Source organism: Phyllopteryx taeniolatus, chromosome 9 (assembly GCF_024500385.1).
Source record: "Phyllopteryx taeniolatus isolate TA_2022b chromosome 9, UOR_Ptae_1.2, whole genome shotgun sequence".
Lineage (NCBI taxonomy): Eukaryota > Metazoa > Chordata > Actinopteri > Syngnathiformes > Syngnathidae > Phyllopteryx > Phyllopteryx taeniolatus.
In genome coordinates this window covers 22,629,597-22,651,826 of record NC_084510.1, presented here as the reverse complement: position 1 = coordinate 22,651,826, position 22,230 = coordinate 22,629,597, and the positions used below count along the sequence as shown (strand labels likewise).

At 39.8% G+C, this 22,230-nt stretch overlaps 1 protein-coding gene across 1 annotated transcript; it reads left to right on the top strand.

The window, feature by feature from the left end:
- The first annotated feature begins 2,951 nt into the window (after positions 1 to 2,951).
- Positions 2,952 to 22,018, top strand: fkbp5 (FKBP prolyl isomerase 5). Its single transcript, XM_061785756.1, has 11 exons — positions 2,952 to 3,251; positions 10,161 to 10,291; positions 10,390 to 10,534; positions 12,852 to 12,994; positions 14,478 to 14,592; positions 14,691 to 14,847; positions 15,890 to 15,980; positions 16,080 to 16,163; positions 16,248 to 16,433; positions 16,537 to 16,776; positions 19,390 to 22,018. Exons 2-11 carry the CDS (start codon positions 10,187 to 10,189, stop codon positions 19,465 to 19,467), a joined length of 1,344 nt encoding a protein of 447 aa, XP_061641740.1. The 5' UTR covers positions 2,952 to 3,251; positions 10,161 to 10,186; the 3' UTR covers positions 19,468 to 22,018.
- Positions 22,019 to 22,230: the final 212 nt, after the last annotated feature.

Genomic DNA, 22,230 nt, shown 5'->3' with positions numbered 1-22,230 from the left:
CAACAATGGTGGACACCTTGCGGTTGTGCTTATGATGCAACTGTGTGGCACATTATTTATTGAAGTCAAATTCTATTCAAAGGTTGTACACGGAAGGACAAGCAGTTGACGTGTAAGCATTGTATCCAGTACAACATTTTGTTTGTTTGCAGTCAATTTTGCAGATCCATGTGAATGAGCATTGTGTTGACAATGTTGTTTGTTAAATAATTTTGAAATACTCATTGCAAAGAATTTTACTACATTGTTATCGTGTAAATATGCCCTGGGTATGGAATGGGAAGATAACAAAATGTATGTACATGTAAAACCATGTATCTTTTCTATTATTAGCAGAAGTAATAATATTAGCACTAATCCTGTACGTTACATCTCATTATATGGCACATTAATCCTTAGGCTATGTTATTTTTTTGTGTCCAACCCCCTTTCCCTTCATCACAATTTAACGTTTAAACTGCTCTGCATGGAAATTGGTACCTGTTTGTCACTATTTCGTGATGTCATCATGACTTAGATCAGGGTCACTTACCTTTTTTAAAACTGAGAGCTACTTTTTGGGTACTGATTAATGCGAAGGGCTACCAGTTTGATGCACATCTATGAAATAACAAATTTGGCCAAATTACCTTGAATTATTTTCTTATTCATGTTCATCTAAGTGAAGGCACTGATCATGCTTGATTATGATTTCGCTCATATTTTTAGAACAAGCCTGCTGGTGTGTGTGTGTGTTTTTTTTCAGTTGAATTATCTTTTCAGAAACAAAACAAATACTTGCTCATTTCTGCCATTAGTCATGTCTTTTATGGCGTGCATCTCATATTTCCCAGCAATCTCAAAAGCAGCATTAACTCTATGGCAGGCGAATGGCCACCCTGCACATGGGGAGTCTTGGTTTCTGTTGAAGTTTTTCTATAGTTTTAGGGGTGTTTTCCCTCTATATTCTGATTTTATTACTTGGTAATGTTGTGTGTGGTTTCTAGTTAGAGAAAAGGTTTTTCTTTGGTGTTGGGATTACTTGTAATGTAGTGTATAATGTGGTTCTAGTCTAGAGGAGGAGTTCTCATTTTGCTCCAGGAGCCCTTTAAAAAGGAGACAATTTTCCAATGACCCCCTCTTAATCCTTTACACCAACTGTGGTTCTAGTCTAGAGGAGGAGTTCTCATTTTGCTCCAGGAGCCCTTTACAAAGGAGACAATTTTCCAATGACCCCCTCTTAATCCTTTACACCAACTGAATATATACAACCCCAATTCCAATGACGTTGGGCCGTTGTGTTAAACATAAATAAAAACAGAATACAATGATTTGCAAATCATGTTCAACCTATATTTCATTGAATACACTACAAAGACAAGATATTTAATGTTCAAACTGATCAACTTTATTGTTTTTAGCAAATAATCATTCACTTAGAATGTTATGGCTGCAACACGTTCCAAAAAAGCTGGGACAGGTGGCAAAAAAGACTGAGAAAGTTGAGGAATGCTCATCAAACACCTGTTTGGAACAATGTCAGTAAATACAGTTTGGCGCTACATCTGTAAGTGCAACTTGAAACTCTACTATGCAAAGCAAAAGCCATTTATCAACAACACCCAGAAACGCCGCCGGCTTCTCTGGGCCCGAGCTCATCTAAGATGGACTGATGCAAAGTGGAAAAGTGTTCTGTGGTCCGACGAGTCCACATTTCAAATTGTTTTTGGAAATTGTGGACGTCGTGTCCTCCGGGCCAAAGAGGAAAAAAAACAATCTGGACTGTTATGGACGCAAAGTTCAAAAGCCAGTATCTGTGATGGTATGGGGCTGTGTTAGTGCCAATGGCATGGGTAACTTACACATCTGTGAAGGCACCATTAATGCTGAAAGGTACATATAGGTTTTGGAGAAACATATGCTGCCATCCAAGCGACGTCTTTTTCATGGACGCTTATTTCAGCAAGACAATGCCAAACCACATTCTGCACGTGTTACAACAGCGTGGCTTTGTAGTAAAAGAGTGCGGGTACGAGACTGGCCTGCCTGCAGTCCAGACCTGTCTCTCATTGAAAATGTGTGGCGCATTATGAAGCGTAAAATACGACAACGGAGACCCCGGACTGTTGAACAGCTCAAGCTGTACATCAAGCAAGAATGGGAAAGAATTCCACCTACAAAGCTTCAACAATTAGTGTCCTCAGTTCCCAAACGTTTATTGAATGTTGTTAAAAGAAAAGGTCATGTAACACAGTGGTAAACATGACCCTGTCCCATCTTTTTTGGAACGTGTTGAAGACATAAAATTCCAAGTTAATGATTATTTGCTAAAAACAATAAAGTTCGAAGATTAAATATCTTGTGTTTGTAGTGTATTCAATTAAATATAGGTCGAACATGATTTGCAAATCATTGTATTCTGTTTTTATTTATGCTTAACACAACGTCCGAACTTCATTGGAATTGGGGTTGTAGAAAAAGCTGTTATTCTTGAACAAAAACTAAAATCCAGTTTAGATTAGAACAGTAAAACGTAACTTTGGACTCCAAAACGCCGGTAAAGGCAGCTTGTAAAACATCGCTTTGGACCAGCGGGTCACGGGACAACAACAAGCCGGCCGGCAGGCGCTGCTCCTCGGGCTGCCGAGAGCTTCACTTGCCGCTCCGGTGTCAGTCGTCTCGGTTGTGGTTGCGTGGCGGTGTTGACGATCCGAGCTGTCAACTGATGGGGGGTGGGAGGAGGAGGACAGCCTGCTTACGGAACAGCGTGTTCCCGGCAGACCGAGCTCGGCACGGAACGGGTTACAGGTCAGGGTGTCTATTTGGAACACAGTGTTCTCATCAGCAGCGGCGGCGGTGCGGCCACAGTACAGCGGGAACATTGTGTTACTTTGTGGCCGCTTTCCAAGACCTGCCCTTAATTTCATACGAAACGCCCTCCCCAAACCCCCCACCTCCCCCCCCCCGTCCCCCTCACAACCCTCTGCGTATTTTCCGCTTCCAGTCCCTACATCCTCCCGGCTCATTTTTTTTTTGGACGTGTACTCCATGTGACCGCTGCGTTTGTGGCGTCCGAGCCGAACACGACACGTCAATCCGGGGCAAGAAGCTCGCAGCCGCGTCGGAACATCTCGTACCCAGGACGTGACGTGCGACGCGCCGCCGCACTCGTCAAGCAAGAACTGCTGAACAAGGCACAGCACTTCACGCTCACCTCGTGGATTTTGATTGAAAAAAAAAAAACTAAAAACCAAAAAGAAGCACGAGAAAATGTGAGTTCTATCAATTATTCCTGCTCCACCTGTGACTTAATTGGCATGTTTGTTATGGTTTCGAGGGATTCGGTTGCTCTCTGTGGTCAGAGTGATTTGGGACCGTTTTTTTAAATGCAGCCTTAAGAATTAATTAATGTTGATGAAAATTGGCTCTATGTGATGTATCTGATGCCGGTGGTATGAATGAATAAGGAGTTGGATGTGTGGAGGTGTAGGCTGTAAAATTTGTGGGGGCATTTGGGGGCTTGAAAGTGGGAAAGGGGGATTCAAAAGACTCACTCTTTCTGAGTCGCTGTTTTAAATCACATGAAAATGAGTAATCTTTTTTTCATGATCTGAGAACATTTTAAGACAGAAGAGTTGAGAAGTCGAACATGTATTTACCTTTAGATGCAAATGGAGATTGCACATGAACGCGTATGACGGGAAAATCTGGCTCATTTTGTGGAATACTCGTCAAAACCTTTCTGATATATTTCAAAGAAATAAAAAGCAAAGAGGAGCAAAAACAAGACTTCTATTACATGCAACTCCTTTGACACATCACATGCCTGGATACCCATTTGGAAATATAATCTTCCATGTTGAAATTGTCCTTTTTTCCTGGCATTACGTGAAGATCCTCTGAACGCATCATAAAAGTGTTGGGATGCATGATCATTTTTCATATTTAAAATGACATATTTTTTTCGAGAAGGGTAACAAAAAAACAATACACTATTGATGTAATGCTTTAGATATTACACAGTTGTAAGATAATCAATCTTATTATAATCCTAATAATTCAGTGTCAACGAAACAAGGCTCGTCGATCGATTTATTGCCCCCAAAATTGTACATACACTAGAGTGTCTCAGATGTTCTCGCATAGTTCAGGTAGGGTCTTTAATCGATTTAACAGGTTGTTTTCGGGACGACATCGCACTGGGATACATGGAAAGATACGGCGTCGTCATAGTTCTTATCGCACAAGATAAAAGTTGTTTCCTTACAATACGATCGATGCATTGAAGGAGATGGAACGTTGTGGAAGATGACTCAAATGGAACAGGTTTCCTCAGAGGGGATCTGAGATTGCTGGCCAATACCGGTGGGGAACTGTAAATGGAAGGAACATTGTGTTCAGGCGCACACACACGGTACCGATCATTTGTGGACACTTGCTTTTGACTTGCATTTATTGCGTGGGGAGTTATTATGTTCTTTCCACCAAGTACAAACCACTGTATTGCATGTATAAGGAGTACCGGAAGTTTAAATTTTCGATAACAAAAGCCCAGGCAAGACATTGCCATAAGCTGAGGCTCCCATCAATGCACGTACCGATTGTCTTTGTAATCATGACTCTGAAAAACAGAAGGGTTTTTACAAAAGAGAATGAAATGAAGACAAAGGGTATACACTGAGAGACGAAAGACAGACGTTGTTATTTAAAAACATTTGTTGACCAAAGGAGCCCAAACAAGGTTACAAGTGGAACTGTCAAGCTGAACAGGAGACGACTGAATTTGATTCAGGTGTTTGATTGCGTTGTCACATTCTGGATCTTTGTAAAACTTGTCCCTGTACATAGGAGCACGCTCCGTCTCCATCTTCCTCTGTCTTCCTCTCGAGGCTATTATGTTCCTTTCCTTGGTTGAGCTCCTTTTACCTCAGCACACAATGTTCTTCTCCTTGACTTGACTGACAAAACATTTGACTGTGCGAAGGACAATTTTGTTCCTTTCCTTTTTAAAGCAAGTACAGTGCGACCTTAAAAGGATGAACCCCGATTTTCCCATTGGAAAAAAAAAAAAAAAAAATCTGAAATAGAATACTGTCTGAAAACTGTCGCCATCTTAACGGGTAATAAAATTATACAAGTAGTGTATAAGGAAGTGGGGGGGGAGAGAGGCTTGCTGACGAGTCAACTTTGTGCATCACCCCTTTTAACATTCTTAAGATGCTCATTAAGCTGACATCTTGCATGAGGGAAGTTTACACGTTTTTCAGCAATTTTAATTGTATACTTTCCAGAAAATGTAGTGAAATTCCCGACTACAACTTTATGGGACTTGAAATTTGGAGGTTTCACTGTATGCTACCATGCCCTTCTGAGCCTTTTAGTTCCTTCACTTACTTCCGCCACAGTCGCTGTTTGGGGTCTGAAGAAAAAGCTGAACATCATCTTCCTGAATATCTGCCACACTGAACCTTGAACTCTACACTTCTGCAAATCCATATCTTTTCAGTCAGCACCATGGCGCCTCTAAATTCAATTACCATGTTTTTCTGATGTCGTTCCATCTCATTTCTATTAATGTTATTAAGACCATAGTTTGTCAAACATTATTGAGCCAAGGCACATATTTTACATTAGAACAATCTCACAGGGAAGATAACTTTGACATGTAGTTGGTTACGATTACAAGCTACTCTGTTGAAAATGTAACTATTTTTGTTAACTTTCTTAAACTAATATAACGAATTACATTTGATTACATTTTGATTATTTTTCTAAATTTTGAATGAATGCTCTCCACTGTCAGCCATTTTCACATTTTAAGCCGTGATAGTGCTAAAACCTTTCAGCAGTACTTACGACTACACAAAGACAATATAATAAAAGATTCCACAAGACTGAACTTCAGTAACTTAACAAATCTATAAACTTTCACAATCAAGACTTTGAACAATCAATGCAAATTTGGAGAAGGACTTAAATGAAAGCACTTTCTCTGTGCCATTCAAAAATCTAACCGGCCAACTGAATGATACATGAAGCTAACAGATCTTACATGCTTTGTACCTGTAAATGTGTCCTCAGGTTCGACATTGACTGTTTGACGTCAAAAAACAAAATAACAAGATGACCTGCACATAGTTGCACACAAGGGCATACAATCACAACAAGGGGACAATGGAACGTTGCCCTCGCCCATGTCGTCGCTTAGCTGGCACATGACCAGGGAGAGCCAATCTCAAGTATCGGCTTAGGAGAATGATGTTAATAATATTGTAGCGACGTTGAAAGCCATGCTACTTCCTAGCATGCTGCGCGACACACTTTTGTAAATAACTGCAGTTATACAAGCGAAACGTTGTTCTGCCCACATTGTTACAAGTGTGTGTCTTAGTGATATGTCGGGCTAGTTGGTATGTGGCCATTATATTTGATGAAACCAAAACAGATTTTTTTGTGATGGTTGATGACCTTTGGCCATGTTCGCTGTACTGCTCAGAGATCTGGTGACTTTTTAGCGGGATAAGATGTGAGTGTGTTCTAACTGCTAACTGCACAATACATCACAGCTTTTGCAGGAAACCTTTCAAATCTAACTATTTGTAATCAATGAACTTTCCAAAAGCAACTAATTACATATATTTTTTAAATATAATGTATTCCGCTTATGTAAATGTTAGATTAAATTACGTAATATTGTTACATGTAATTCGTTACTCCCCAACATCACGGCACACATCAAACAAAAATTTCACAAAAAGTATATACAGTGTGGTAAATAATGATGGTCTTGTCTCAAATTAGTCACACATTTGAAATAAGCTCTGAGCCTGTCAGTTAATCACAATCTGATTTACTTAACAGCAATTGAAGAAACAGACACGGAGACACACTGAGATCTGGAATAATTAAGAAAGTGTAAATGAATAATTTCCCGTGTCCGTACTGCACTACACAAAGTGGTTGGAAATTCCTGGGTTAGATGATTCATGTGAGTAAAAATATGTATGTAGCTTTTGGTGTTGCTACAAGTGTTCTGTGATTCTTTGTTTGTGGCTCAAGATTCAGTTTGTGGCAGGTGTCACCACTTGATTTTTAGGACTCTTTGTTGACAAAGTAAAGATTGCATTTTTATATGGAAATGGACAGCAAAGGAAGTGGAATACAGGCCTGTGCATGTGTTTATTTATAAAACCTGACTTAGTTTGGAGTTTTATGAATCTGGCAAAGAGAATGTGCATCCACATTTCTTTGAAAGTATGCAGTTTTAGCTGTACACACACATTGTTTTATGCATTTGACCTATACTATGCACACTCACTTGCACACGTGCACGCGTGCACGTAAACACACGCACGCACACACACACACACACACACACACACACACACACACACACGAACAATATAAAGATTGATTGTGATCAAGTATTGCAACATCTACTCAAAAATAGAAACGTCGCCTCAATTCGTGATGAGACAAGCAAAACCTCCAACCGGTTCCAAATTACATTATCCATCAGAATTGTATCCCTTTGTGCTTATCAAAGCTTTTTATCAGCACTGCCACATATTTTGCTGACAGTGTCACATTACTGCAAACAAACTCGTCTTGAACTCTTAAAAGTTTTATTTCACAAAGGGTGAGTGCTTGTTTTAATCCATCCATCCATCCATTTTCTGAGCCGCTTATCCTCACAAGGGTCGCGGGAGTGCTGGAGCTTAACCCAGCTATCATCGGGTAGGAGGCGGGGTACACCCTGAACTGTTTGCCAGCCAATCACAGGGCACATACAAGCAAACAACCATCCGCACTCACATTCACACCTACGGGCAATTTAGAGACTTCAATTAACCTACCATGCATGTTTTGGGGATTTGGGAGGAAACCGGAGTGCCCGGAGAAAACCCACACAGGCACAGGGAGAACATGCAAACTCCACAAAAAAAAAAAAAGATATAGGCAAGTAAATCAGAACTGGTCACTCAGATTTACCTTTTAAATGCAGTCCAAGTTGTTACTTTGGAAAATCTCTACAGTGTAGCTTTTTGCAGACTCTGTGTTCTTGAATAGATAGGAGTTATGTAAGATGAAAGAGAAATATTTACCGGCTATGTATGTGGATAAGAGATTTAACAGTACATCTTGACAAATCATATTACAACCCCAATTCTAATGAAGTTGGGACGTTGTGTTAAACAGAATACAATGATTTGCAAATCATGTTCAACCTATATTTGGAATTGAATACACTTCAAAGAGAAGATATTTAATGTTCAAACTGATAAACTTTATTGTTTTTAGCAAATAATCATTAACTTAGGCTTTTATGGCTGCAACACGTTCCAAAAAAGCTGGGACAGGGTCATGTTTACCACATTGTTACATCACATTGTTACATCACATTTTCTTTTAACAACATTCAATAAACGTTTGGGAACTGAGGACACTAATTGTTGAAGTTTGAGGACACTAATTGTTGAAGTTTGGAATTCTTTCCCATTCTTGCTTGATGTACAGCTTCAGCTGTTCAACAGTCCGGGGTCTCCGTTGTCGTATTATACGCTTCATAATGCGCCACACATTTTCAACGGGAGACAGGTCTGGACTCTTTTACTACGAAGCCACGCTGTTGTAACACGTGCAGAAAGTGGTTTGGCAATGTCTTGATGAAATAAGCAGGGGCGTCCATGAAAAAGACGTCGCTTGGATGGCAGCACATGTTTCTCCAAAACCTGTATGTACCTTTCAGCATTAATGGTGCCTTCACAGATGTGTAAGTTACCCCATGCCAGTGGCACTAACACAGCCACATACCATCACAGATGCTGGCTTTTGAACTTTGAGTCCATAACAGTCCGGATGGTTCTTTTCCTCTTTGGCCCGGAGGACACGACGTCCACAATTTCCAAAAACAGTTTGAAATGTGGACTAGTCGGACCACAGAACACTTTTCCACTTTGCATCAGTCCATCTTAGATGAGCTTGGGCCCAGAGAAGTCGGCGGCGTTTCTGGGTGTTGTTAATAAATGACTTCTGCTTTGCATAGTAGAGTTTCAAGTTGCACTTACGGATGTAACTGAATTGACTGATGAACTGTATTTAGTGACATTGGTTTTCTGAAGTGGCGGCACGGTGGCCGACTGGTTAGAGCGTCAGCCTCACAGTTCTGAGGTGCGGGGTTCAATCCCCGTCCCCGCCTGTGTGGAGTTTGCATGTTCTCCCCGTGCCTGCGTGGGTTTTCTCCGGGCACTCCGGTTTCCTCCCACATCCCAAAAACATGCATTAATTGGAGACTCTAAATTGCCCATAGGCATGACTGTGAGTGCGAATGGTTGTTTGTTTCGATGTGCCCTGCGATTGGCTGGCAACCAGTTCAGGGTGTACCCCGCCTCCTGCCCGATGACAGCTGGGATAGGCTCCAGCACGCCCGCGACCCTAGTGAGGAGAAAATGGATGAATGGATGGATGGATGGATGGGTTTTCTGAAGTGTTCCTGAGCCCATGTGGTTATATCCTGAGCCCATGTGGTTATATCCTTTACACATTGATGTCGGTTTTTGATGAAGTGCCGCCTGAGGGATCGAAGGTCACGGGCATTCAATGTTGGTTTTCGGGCTTGCCGCTTACATGCAGTGATTTCTCCAGATTCTCCGAACCTTTTGATGATATTATGGACCGTAGATGATGAAATCCCTAAATTCCTTGCAACTGTACGTTGAGGAACATTTTCCTTAAACTGTTCGACTATTTTCTCACACACTTGTTCACAAAGAGGTGAACCTCGCCCCATCTTTGCTTGTGAATGACTGAGTAATTCAGGGAAGCTCCTTTTATACCGAATCATGGCACCCACCTGTTCCCAATTAGCCTGTTCACCTGTGGGATGTTCCAAACAGGTGTTTGATGAGCAACTTTCTCAGTCTTTTTTGCTACCTGTCCCAGCTTTTTTTGGAATGTGTTGCAGCAATACAATTCTAAGTTAATGATTATTCGCTAAAAACAATAGTTTTATCAGTTTGAACATTAAATATCATGTGTTTGTAGTGTATTCAATTAAATATAGGTTGAACATTATTTGCAAATCACTGTGTTCTGTTTTTATTTATGTTTAACACAGCGTCCCAACTTCATTGGAATTGGGGGTTTGTTAAATTGTTAACACAAGGTTTTCTCTTCTCCAGCACCACTGTGATGCCCACAACCAGAAATGACAACTGATCAGGATTTTGCTATGGGCGGGCCCTTGGCAGTAGACTTGTTTGCTGCAAAGGGCACCGATGTAACACCTAAAAAAGACCAAGGAATAACCAAGGTATTTTTTATTGTCATCCATTTTAGTTTGTTTTCAGGCTATTTTTTTGTCACATTGAAGAGGCTTTGTCAACATATTTTTTGTCTTCCTGCTTTAAGGTTGTCAAGCGTCAGGGGCATGATGGCGAGCGCCCAATGATTGGAGACAGAGTGACAATCCATTACACTGGAAGGCTCCTCACTGGGAAGAAGTTTGACTGTAGTCGAGATCGCAAGGAGTCCTTTTCCTTCAATGTTGGCAAGGGTAGGTGACTCACCCCTTTTTCTTTATTCTTCTTGTGTGCAAATAGAATACTTGAGACAAATTTTTTCTTGTGATAAGAACGTTGACAGATGTTGGTGAAAAGGTTTTTATTTAAATCCATAGTGAATGGAGATGGGCATAATTATCGAATATGTCATAGTCCTGCCAATTAGATGGAGTTTTGTGTCCATCCATCCTTCCAAGGTTACATTTACATGCTATGTTTTATGTTCCCGGTGTCCATGGAAGCCTCGTTTGCCCAAAATGTAAAGCGGTGTGGAATTTTGGCCATGTTTTTTCCCCTTCGTATTCAAGTTTTGCTCCGTTTTCTAGCTGTCTGTCACGGTATCTGTGGTGGGGGTTGAGTGTTTTATGGGGTTGTTGCGAAGTCCTGGAGGCTCATGTGCATGACGGTTCGGCCCACAGTTCACCACAGATGCCAGTACGTTCCCTTACAGCCCGTCACATTCTGATGAGTCCGTCACATTTCTCTCATTCTGTCAAGGCTTTCCACAAATGAAAAATTGCCATGTTTGTGGCTCCAGCAGAGTCGAATGAAGCACCTCTGCCTGGCCCGGCTCCAGAGTTGGTGTCAGCGTGGGGGGCACATACAGTATACTGCTCAATAAATGTTTGGTAATTATCGTGTTCTGTTAACAACAACTTACTAATCAATCTCTTGGACCAAAATATGCAAAATTCACATATTCAAACACAATTTCAATTCACATAACAATGCACAGTGCGCCACTCACGCAGACATATATACGGTGGCCTGGAAGTGCAAAACAATATAACAAATTGTGAAACACTTTAACATTTAAGGAAACACAAAAAAAAACCACGAAACACTTTAACATTTCAGGAAACAAAAACAAAAGACGAAACACTTTAACATTTCAGGAAAGACAAAAACAAAAGCAGAAACACTTTTACAAAAAAACGAAGCAAATTACAATTGCGGAAACCCGGAAAGGGAGGGGCCCATTTCACAGACATTCTTGGAAATCCCACGGCCTTTCTCGGCAAGACCCGCTTCAAGATGATTGACTCCTGCATCGCGGGAAGGGTAAGCTACACAGATGGAACGTGATGTCCATCCCAAATAGCGATTGTATAAATATATCTTTTTATGGTTTAAGAAATGTGATCAAGTACAAGATATTGTATATACAGCATCAAACGCCTATACAGGCTTGCTGTTCAGGGCGTCCGTATATAAAATCGCTATTTGGGATGGACATCACGTTCCATCTGTGTAGTTTACCCTTCCCGCAATCCAGGAGCCAATCATGTTGAAGCGGGGCGGTCATGCCGTGGGAAAGGCCGTGGGATTTCCAAGAATATCTGTGAAATGGGTCCCTCCCTTTCCGGGTTTCCGCAATTGTAATTTGCTTCATCTTTTTGTAAAAGTGTTTCGTGGTTTGTTTTTATGTTTTCTAAAATATTAAGTGTTTCACAATTTGTTATATTGTTTTGCACTTCCAGGCCACCGTACATATATGCTCCATGCATGGAAAAAGGAGTTCTGAACATTCCTACTGACAACCCCATCTCTAACACACCTAAAAATCCATTAAAATCCATAGTATGAAATTTAGTTAAATGTCCTCATTGAATGAGTTCTGTAACACTTTTCATGCTGTGTTACTTCTAACCTTACTGTTTAGAGTTGATATCATAATAGGGCTGTCACAATCTAATCTTTCTAGAATCAATTATCCTGTCGATATTTACTTGAGTAATCGCTGCCCCCCCCACCCAAAAAAGAAAACCCAATTTTCTTTCCTTTTCTTTTGCATTTTATTCTCATTTTTGAGGGTTGGAGTTTATCCTTAACCTGCATATGTTGGTACTGAGAGTTTGAGACATCAAAATTAGCCTTTGCTAAATGGTTCACATTGATTAGCATTAGCGTGCTAGTGATGACCATTTTCGGTTAAAAAAGAAAAAACTAACTACCATTCACCTCACTCATACATCATGTAATATGTACATTACACATCTAAGTGTCTTTTAGACCCCCCCCATCCCTATATCATAACATGGACGAGTTTCGTTAATATATGGAGAGCCATGCGTTCCTAACTGTTGCTTTAAACATGAAGGTACAGTCTATAGCTAGCTACTCATCATATTTAGTTAGTTCCCACTTATAAATAAACTTTAGTCCTATGGCTTGGTCAGTTTTTCTTATTTCAAAATAAGTTGTGTGCAAAAACCTTTCAGCGTTTTCCTTGCTGTTATTTCTCTGTAGTGACTAGTGATGAAACAGCATTTTAAAACTTTAGTTCTTCTTTTCTTTGCCTCAAAACAGGACAGGTCCTCAAAGCATGGGATATTGGCGTGTTATCGATGCAGAGAGGAGAGGTGTGCATGTTGCTCTGTAAGCCTGAGTACGCTTACGGCTCCGCTGGAAATCCAGACAAAATTCCTCCCAACTCGTCAGTGCATTTTGAGGTAGGTATGGAATGTCACCATTGACGTTTGGGCCTTGACTGGAGCGTGCATTCCATTGCGCGACCGTCTCTGTGGACAGAGCAGCCATAGTCCTCAACATTGCTGCTGCTTTACAAAAATATTAAAAAATCAACAAACGAATGGCTTCAACAGAGCGGATTCCTTTTTTTTTTTTTTTTTTAAATATTCCAGCCACAGCCCAGACCGGAATCCTCTTAGAAGGCTTAGAATTCACAATCGGACACATTTGTAGCACCTTTGCAAGACAGAATCGTCAGATATCTTCAAGTCAAGATGGGCCACGATGAACGACTCTCAAAAAAGATGTCATTGTCATTAAATCGAAAGTTCCTGGGGTCTCTTGAAAGACACTATATAAATGTAAGTTATGATTATGATTATGATTATGATTATTATATTTGATTTTTGGGGGGTAGGCACATTTTTGCAACCTGGAATTCTAAAACACGTTTTCATTTTAATTGATAATATAATAAATTTTACATACATGCACGAGTGCGAGTCTAAAACATGGCCTTTCATAATGGCATGTGATTGTGAAAGTCAAAGAGAACGCGTATCCAGCTTTAAGAAAAAAGCGGCACCAGGAAAACTCTGCTAGCATTAGCACTGTAAACGTTTTGCCACATCTGCTACGTTGGTGGCATAACTAATTCCTGATGGAGGGTTACTGTAACACTCAGTTATTGGTTTGAAGTTTTGTTTTTTTGGGATGTACAATCACTTGAAATTCAAAAAGAGGTGACAAACATACCTGTCAAGCAGAAATGTTGCTAATCTGGTCTATGTGCTCACTAAATGGCGAAGGGGACCATGACAAAGCAACTGCAGGAACTTTAAACGTCCAGATGGTCTTTTTTTAACACAAGAGGTCCCCTCGCTCTGCTTCTGTTGTTAGCAAATGAGAGATGGGCGTTTTTTAAATATTTTCCGGAGGTAGATATTCTGCCATAGTTTCAGCTAAGGTCCTGACACCCAAGGTAACTGGCCAGCACCACAGGCTGCGAGGCTGTGGCCCAGTGCACAGAAAATGACACCTTGTCAGTCACGCCTTCTCTGTCAGACTGGTTGTTCTTCCTCGGGCGCAGTGGTTTTGGTTTTTGGGTTTGGATTTCATCACAGATCATTTACTGTACTACAGTGAGGTCATACTGACAGTTCTAAGAAATATGACAAAAACAAATGTTTTTTTTCTTTTAAATTGCAAGCTCCCCTTTAATTACAGTTGGAGGACATTAGAAATGTTGTCTCAACATATTCAGTAAAATCATTGACCCATTACCAATGGCCCTTTTGTGACAACTCCTACGTTTTTTGTTATGTATGTTCGCCTCCCACACCAAATGTTCCCTTGCACGCTGCAATGTTTTTTGTTGTTGCTCAACTTGCACCACTTGTGCCAGTATTATTATTTTTTTGAATAAAAATTACTCATGAAGAATGTTTGTTTCTATTCAAACAGATTGAGCTGCTCAAGTTCGAGGGAGAGAAGCTTACAGATGATGGCGGCATCATACGAAGGATAAAGGTGAAAGGGGATGGCTACTTAAATCCCAACGATGGCGCAGTTGTAGAAGGTAATCCACTTTCCGGATAATTACTCATTTTGCATTGGTTATTATAGTGATTATATTACAAAACACTACATGGAAAGCTGTGTTGTGTCACCCCTCAGTACATCTGGAGGGGAGCTGTGACGGCCGATTGTTTGACGTCAGGGACGTCAGCTTTGTTGTCAGTGAGTCAGAGGATGAAGGTGTTCCCCTGGGAGTGGACCGCGCCATGGACAAAATGCAGAAAGGAGAGTGTTGTATACTCCATTTAACAAAAATGTAAGTCATTACTTCTATTTTTATCTTTACTATTAATTACAGATTAACGAGTTATGGTATGGTAGCATTTTTTGTCCGTCCTCAGTATACAGTACGTGGAAAATACAGAGGTCTTTTTCAAGAGACCCCTGTCACAAAAACAATGCACACACACAAACAATTCTTCCAGATTTAAATTGCTGGCAGCATCAAACATGAAGTGTGACGGCAATGCTTTAATTTACATTGAGTGTGCCCGCAAGTGTGCGAAAAATGATTGACACCTTGTAAGTCATGCCTTCTGTCTCTGAGCCGTTGTTTTTCCTCGGGTGTGGTAGTTTCTTGCAAATCAGATTAGAGGCAGAAGGTGGGGCCAGAGGTGGCTGATGTAATACTGTCAGGTCATAATGATTTATTTATGTATGTTTGAACTTTTGTATTGTTTTTGAAAATTTCAAACTGCCCCATTATTGGAGTTTTTTTTTTTTTTTGGGGGGTGCGCACCATTTTTTCTGTATTTTTTATAACAATGTGTACAGAATCCATTTTGCACACCTACTGAAGTGACCAAATATCGTTCCTTGCGCATTCGTTGGCATATTAATGTGAATTTTCTTTATTAAAGTCAAGTAGAATCAAGTTAGTATTGTTTTCGTAATCTCACTTGATGTTTTTAAAAAACAGTTTACATAGTATTATCGTATCATTTGTATTTTTTTGTTTTTATTGAAATAGTCTTGATGTTTTACATGCTTATTATAGCAATATGATAAAACTGGCAAATTTTGATAACGTGTGTGCGTGTGTGCATGCGTGCGTGTGTTTGTGTGTGCGTAAAGCAGCTGCCTGGTGTTATTTATGTTTCACAGATAAGATTTCCTAACCTGCAGAGTGAACGTCAAATCTGAAATTATGTTACTACCCAATTTGATATATGCAGGACGTGTCATATTCTTTCCGCTTCCACATTTAACTCGAGATGCTGGTGGAACCTTCATTTCCCTGAGGGAAGAGTTTAATAAAGTACTATCTTATCTGTTTTGTTCCCCCCCCCCCCCCACAGGTATGGCTTCGGAAGCAAAGGAAAACCAGAATTTACAATTGGGCCAGACAAAGACATTGTATATGAAGTGACACTCAAAGACTTTAAAAAGGTGAGCACAAGCCAAGACATCTTTTACCACCATAATATGAAAGTAGTTTTAGCTTTAATTTAAAGACAATTTTAAGACTTGTGTGTATGCTCCATCAAGGCGAAAGAGCCATGGGAAATGGATTTGCTTGAAAAGCTGAGTCTGGCTTTAGAAGTCAAACATAAAGGGAATCAGTATTATAAGGTAGAGCATCCTGGCTTTTCTATTCTAATGAATATAAAATATTGTCTGTCGTTGTGCGGACAATAACATTATTTTGTTGTTCAGGCAGGACACTACTACCATGCGGTCATCCAGCACCAGCGCATCATTTCCTGGCTTGAGATGGAGTGCGGTAATGGCTTGGAACAGCAGAAGCAGATTAATGACTTTCTGTTGGCGGCCCACCTGAATTTAGCTTTGTGTTTCTTGCGCATTCAAGATTACTCACTGGTAGTGGAGAACTGCAACAAGGTGCGCCGCGTAAAACTGCGTTTGAGTTGGTCGCAGTACATTAGTGTGTATACATTAGTAAGTTACCCTGTGCAATGTTGTTGTTTTTGTTGCTGCACTCAAGGTTATTGAGCTTGACGCTTCCAACGAGAAGGCCTTGTACCGCCGTGGCGAGGCCCGTCTCCTCCGAAATGAGTTCAGCCTGGCCTTGGTGGATTTTCAACACGTGCGCCAAGTAAACCCCGCAAATCGAGCAGCTAAAAGGCAGATTGTCAACTGCCAAAAAAAGATGAAGGAATATCACGAGCTGGACAAGAGGACTTACGCAAACATGTTCCAGAAGTTGGCTGAACAAGATGCCAAGGTCTGTAAATGCATTTTTTTTGGGGGGTCAACACCAGAGGTGGGTAGAGTAACCAAATATTGTACTCAAGTAAGAGTACTGTTTACAATAAAATGCCTCAAGTAAAAGTAAAAAGTAATCCTCCAAATAATTACTTAAAGTATTGTGAAAAAAACTACTCAAGTACTGAGTAACTAGTGAGTAGCTTCTGATTTAGCATGAAAAAATAAACATAAAAAATACCTAAATAAAATATGAATGTGCAAATTCAAATATTACTGAACAATATCGTGTATTCGTGTATTCTAAAACATATTAAATAACATCTTTATAAAATAAAATCTTTGTAAACTAAGAAATTAAGGCAAATTCAACTCCAAGAAATGTTCTTATACTACATTGTTTAAACAGCACAATATTGTAGGCTCACTGGGCAGATTGCAAAAACAGGAACAATGCTGCGTTGAATACAAAAGTATACACACCCCTGTTCAAATGCCGGGTTTTTGTGATGTGAAAGAATTAAGTAGACCCAAGATAAATTATTTTCAAAATTTTTCCACCATTATTATGACTTTGAATTTGCACAACTGAATTGATTTATCTTTTGGAGAGTTGAGGTGAAAATAAACAACGGAAATATTCTTGACTTGGACTTGATGTTTAACTTGCTGCCTTCTTGGCCAGGTCACCATTTCAAAAGAGATGTTCTGTTCTTTTACCTGGTTAAATAAAGTTTAAATACAATAAATAAAAATAAATCTGGTTGCACAAAGATGTACTCCCTCTTATAACCGTCAGTTTGCTGTGTTCAGAAGGAAACGATCACATTCAAACTCATGTGTGCCCCGTACAGCACATTCATAGGGCCTTACAGCTTTGCTTTATCCACTAAAATGACTGAATGAAGAAGCTGATTGCTGAACAGCCTTGTTCTTGATAGTGTGTGTGTGTGTGTGTGTGTTTGCGAGAGAGAGAGCGCGAAAGAGAAATGAGAGAACAAGATGTTTGTTTTACAGTTACTTGTGACCATAAAAAAGGGCTAATGGTGTCATATGCACAGCCAAAACAACAGCAAAAACATCTGCAACTTACCACAAGGTCTTTTCCGAAATTAGAAGTGGGCAAGTTTGGGCAGTGACAAAACTACGCTGCATATTAAAGCTGTTGTTTTTCGTAGTCTGTAAATGTAAATACGAATCGTGAGCGACTATCACGACTCACGTTGATTGGCCCGCGAAGCCCAATAGAAGACTTTGTGTGCGGACATGTGACTTTCTTGTGTCGGTAGTCCAACATCCCTGTGGTAACGTTGGATTGGAGCAACGGCGCCCGATGCAGAAGTGGAAAACGAAAGTCTAAAAATTAGCAACCGGCTTTTAGATAATTGTAACAGAGTAAAAGTACAGTTTCTTCTTAACATAAATACAGAAGTAAAAGTAAAAAAAGTATGATGCCTTAAAACTACTCTGACAAGTACAATTTATGAGTAAATGTTACGGAGTGAATGTAGCGCGTTCCTACCCACCTCTGGTCAACACCCAAATCATGCACACTTGAACAATGTAATGAGATCCAATAAAAGAACTATATAAAAAATATTCTGCCTCTGTAAAGATGACAATGCTCAGTTTGATTGACACTGTCATTATTAAAGTAACGATTCTTGGAGCAATGTTCGTGAACCACAATTGAAGCACAAAATTGAGTGGCCTTTGGCCTTGGTCATTTCACGTGTTTTCTTCAGGATTATATTGGCCTCTAGTGTTCATTTGGTGAATTGTTGATGTTCATGCTTAAGAAGACTTTTAAAAAAAATGTTTTTAAAGGAGACATATTGTCCATCCATCCATCCATCCATTTTCTGAGCCGCTTCTCCTCACTAGGGTCGCGGCCGTGCTGGAGCCTATCCCAGCTATCATCGGGCAGGAGGCGGGGTACACCCTGAACTGGTTGCCAGCCAATCGCAGGGCACATACAAACAAACAACCATTCACACTCACAGTCACACCTACGGGCAATTTAGAGTTGTCAATTAACCTACCGTGCATGTTTTTGGGATGTGGGAGGAAACTGGAGTGCCCGGAGAAAACCCACGCAACCACGCGGAGAACATGCAAACTCCACACAGGCGAGGCCGGGGATTGAACCCCGGTCCTCAGAACTGTGAGGCAGACTCTCTAACCGGCAGACTCTCTAACCAGCCGTACACCGTGCCGCAGAGACATATTGTGCTTTGATTTTATTTTTACAATGTAAAACAGGTCCTAGGTATGTCTGACATGATTTTGTCAAAATAGTCAAAGGATCAAGTGCACTTTTTGTTTCTTGTGAACATTTAGACTGATAATAGATAGAATGACAGTGCCTCTCACTTCAAAGTGGGCGTGAATCTTTGGCCAGTTTAGCCGATCATGGGTGGAGAAACTCATTGTGGCGCCACTTAGACCCAACTATTTTTCTACAAGCAGTGAAAAAGTATGTCCTCTTTAAAACTTCGAATGATTGATTTTAGCCTGTTCGAGTGTCTTTCATGCCATAAATGACGAGCAACACTCCAGAAAAGCACACTTTTCCATGATCAATTTTGTGCTGAATTAATTATCACTGCATTATCTGATCTGATCGAAACAGGGTGAGAAGACAAAGAGGAAGAGCACCGTGAATGGTGTACTGGGCATTAAACGTCGACGGAGTCAAGACCACGTGTGATGCCCGTGAGGAAATAAAAAGAAAAGAGTTGCAGCCTCCAATCCAAACTCCAATATTCCCATTCCAAAGCAGAGTATACATTTCTCTTTCTGTCACACGGACAGCCTAACTGCCAGAACACACCTGTAAGTGGCTTCAAGACCGCTCATCTTTGCCTGTTTTTCAAATAGACATTGACCTCCATTTTATATGGTTTCTAAGATGAGATGAGGTGTGCCTCTGCGGTCTATGTCCACATCTCCAAACATGCGGAGATTGCACATCACCATTGGCTGTTTTGGACTAAGACTTGAATTTAACGTGCAATTTGTTCTTTGGATAACATTTGTCAGTGATGTGTGCAAAGATGGCTTTAAACAAAAAATGTTCTCTCTTCTGCAAAAGTCCTTGAGGAAAATTGATGGATTACTTGCGTGTCTTTGAAGGTATTCACCTCGTAGAATGCATATTTCACAAAATGCATAGTCTCTATCACCTTGGGCCTAAATCAGTTAATACTAAAGAGAAATAAGCACAAATGAAAGATGCTAAAGATAACCAAAACAATATAACCTCTCTTTCTCTCGCAATCCCAAAAAATGTATTCGGTCACTACAATGAACACTTTAATTAATTCATAAGATTACTACAGTTGAAAAATGGCTCAACATTTTGGGTAAATAACTTTTCATGTGAATTTAGCTGTGGAATTTTGGGCATATTTAGGTATTCAATAATTAAAATTGTTCTTAACACAAAACATTTGATATCTATTTCAAGATGAAAAATGTATGCAAATGACTGAAAAATAACTTGTGAATCGTAGCTAGCAAAGTTTTTTCATAATAAAAAAAAGAAATTAACCCAAATTAACTGACGAACATGCAGGGTGGAATTTCCATTATAGCCGCTTTTTATAACTCAATTTAAGGTCCCTAAAGTACAAGTTTACAGTCTATTCCTTTAATTAACCAATATATTTCTCTTCACCCTTGTAATTTCCCCAAAATTCCTATATACAATTTTGAAAATCCACAAATCCTGCCAGGGTATGATTCATTTAACTGTATATATTAATCTAAGCATGGTATTAAAGTGTTCCATTTAACACATCCTATAGCCGTTGAATGGCAACCTGTTCCGTCAGATAAATGACTTCCCACCTTTGGGACTGTTAGAGATCGTAATATGACTTTGAAGCAATGACTATATTTTAAAAAGTGGCAGCTTTAACAAATGAACACTGAACTTAAACTAGCGTTTCTAGGCAAACTTGTTAGAACATTCTGCGTATCCAGAAAAGTGGAGTTCCTAAACAAGACCATTGGCTACAAATATGAACGCGTGCCTGCACACTGGCATGTGCCCTATACTTAAAAAGGACGGCCTCATGCTGCCACCAGCTTATGTTTCTTGAGGAAATTTTTAAAGTTTTATAACATTAGGCTTGCAGCATCATTAAATGGTTGTTTGCTGTCAAATATAACACCCACTAATGTCTAATGTGTTTTTCCTGTCGTAATCATTGCATGCTGACTGACTGACTGATTGCGCCACCTTTGACGCTGACTGATTGCGCCACCTTTGACGCACACAAAGAAATGCGAAAATTAAGTGGGGCTTTTAAGGGAGACATTACATCCCAAACAGGACAAACAAAAATGGATGAGGGGCAGTAACGAAGCCACTTCTGATAATACGATCAAATCAAATTGGGATCATTTAGTGTTAACTGCTCCTTTATGGATCTAATTTCTATGGTGTGAATGTTAATAGCAGACGACGATACACTTATCAAATCAGATGATCTTTTGAGACAATGAAAACAGCCGTCTCAAATATGTTGTTTCTCGTGGTCTGAGTGGTAATATTAATTTTAAAATTTACTGTACTGCTACGGCTGCAATTATTTTGTGCAGTGGATGTGAGGTTGAAGTACTTTTTCTGATATAAAGGCTCATTGATCATATTTGATTTTAAAGTTTTCAGCACAATGAAACCCCAAAAATAGATTAATAATTGGCAAAAATGGACATCTTACTAATTTGGTTTGAACGGAAGCTACGGGTTTATCCTACACGTTTACATGTAAACATCAGACTTGTGTTCCGTGTTTGAAGCTGGCATTTATGCAAAAAGACTTAACAGGCAAAAATGATAGGTACCATTCGTGTGCATGTTATGTATTTCAATTTTTTTTTTTTGCACTTCAGAAAGATTAAACATTTGCATTAAGGAAAATGTGTCTTTAATGTTTGGGCTGAGCAATGCTCATTTATAAAAGCCAATGCAATGTGGAAAGTTAAACACAATCCTTTCCCTGACGCTGATGTTCTAATTTCAAAATGCATTTTGTTCCAGACTCATAAATGGTCACTATTGCAAAACCCTCATTAACTGTATGGCTATGCTTTATGTTTTCATCCTTAATTATGCAGACACACACACACAGGTTAATCCTCAATGCCCACTGAGTTAATGTTACACAAGGTTTCTAGAACATTTTGCTGAAAACTCTGAATTGTATGACTTTTTTAGGTTTTACTTTAAAATTAAAACAAGTGATTTAAGAGATGGTGGTATCAGTGATGTTATTGGACAACCACTTCACAGACTTGATTTATTTCAAAATAATCACATGGATACATTTTATGAAATCATTTGACGTCATACATTGTGAAGATGAACAACAGTTAATGCATCAATTCATAAAATATTCACAAAATAAGCTACACTTACATTCCAGCACTCTGATACTATAAATTTGTTTTATATGACAGCACC

Excerpts from the sequence above, each read along its gene's own strand:
- fkbp5 (XM_061785756.1), top strand. The coding sequence starts at position 10,187 with ATGACAACTGATCAGGATTTTGCTATGGGCGGGCCCTTGGCAGTAGAC. Across the intron at positions 10,292-10,389 it reads AAGACCAAGGAATAACCAAG|GTTGTCAAGCGTCAGGGGCA; the intron begins GTATTTTTTATT and ends TCCTGCTTTAAG. Across the intron at positions 12,995-14,477 it reads ACTCGTCAGTGCATTTTGAG|ATTGAGCTGCTCAAGTTCGA; the intron begins GTAGGTATGGAA and ends CTATTCAAACAG.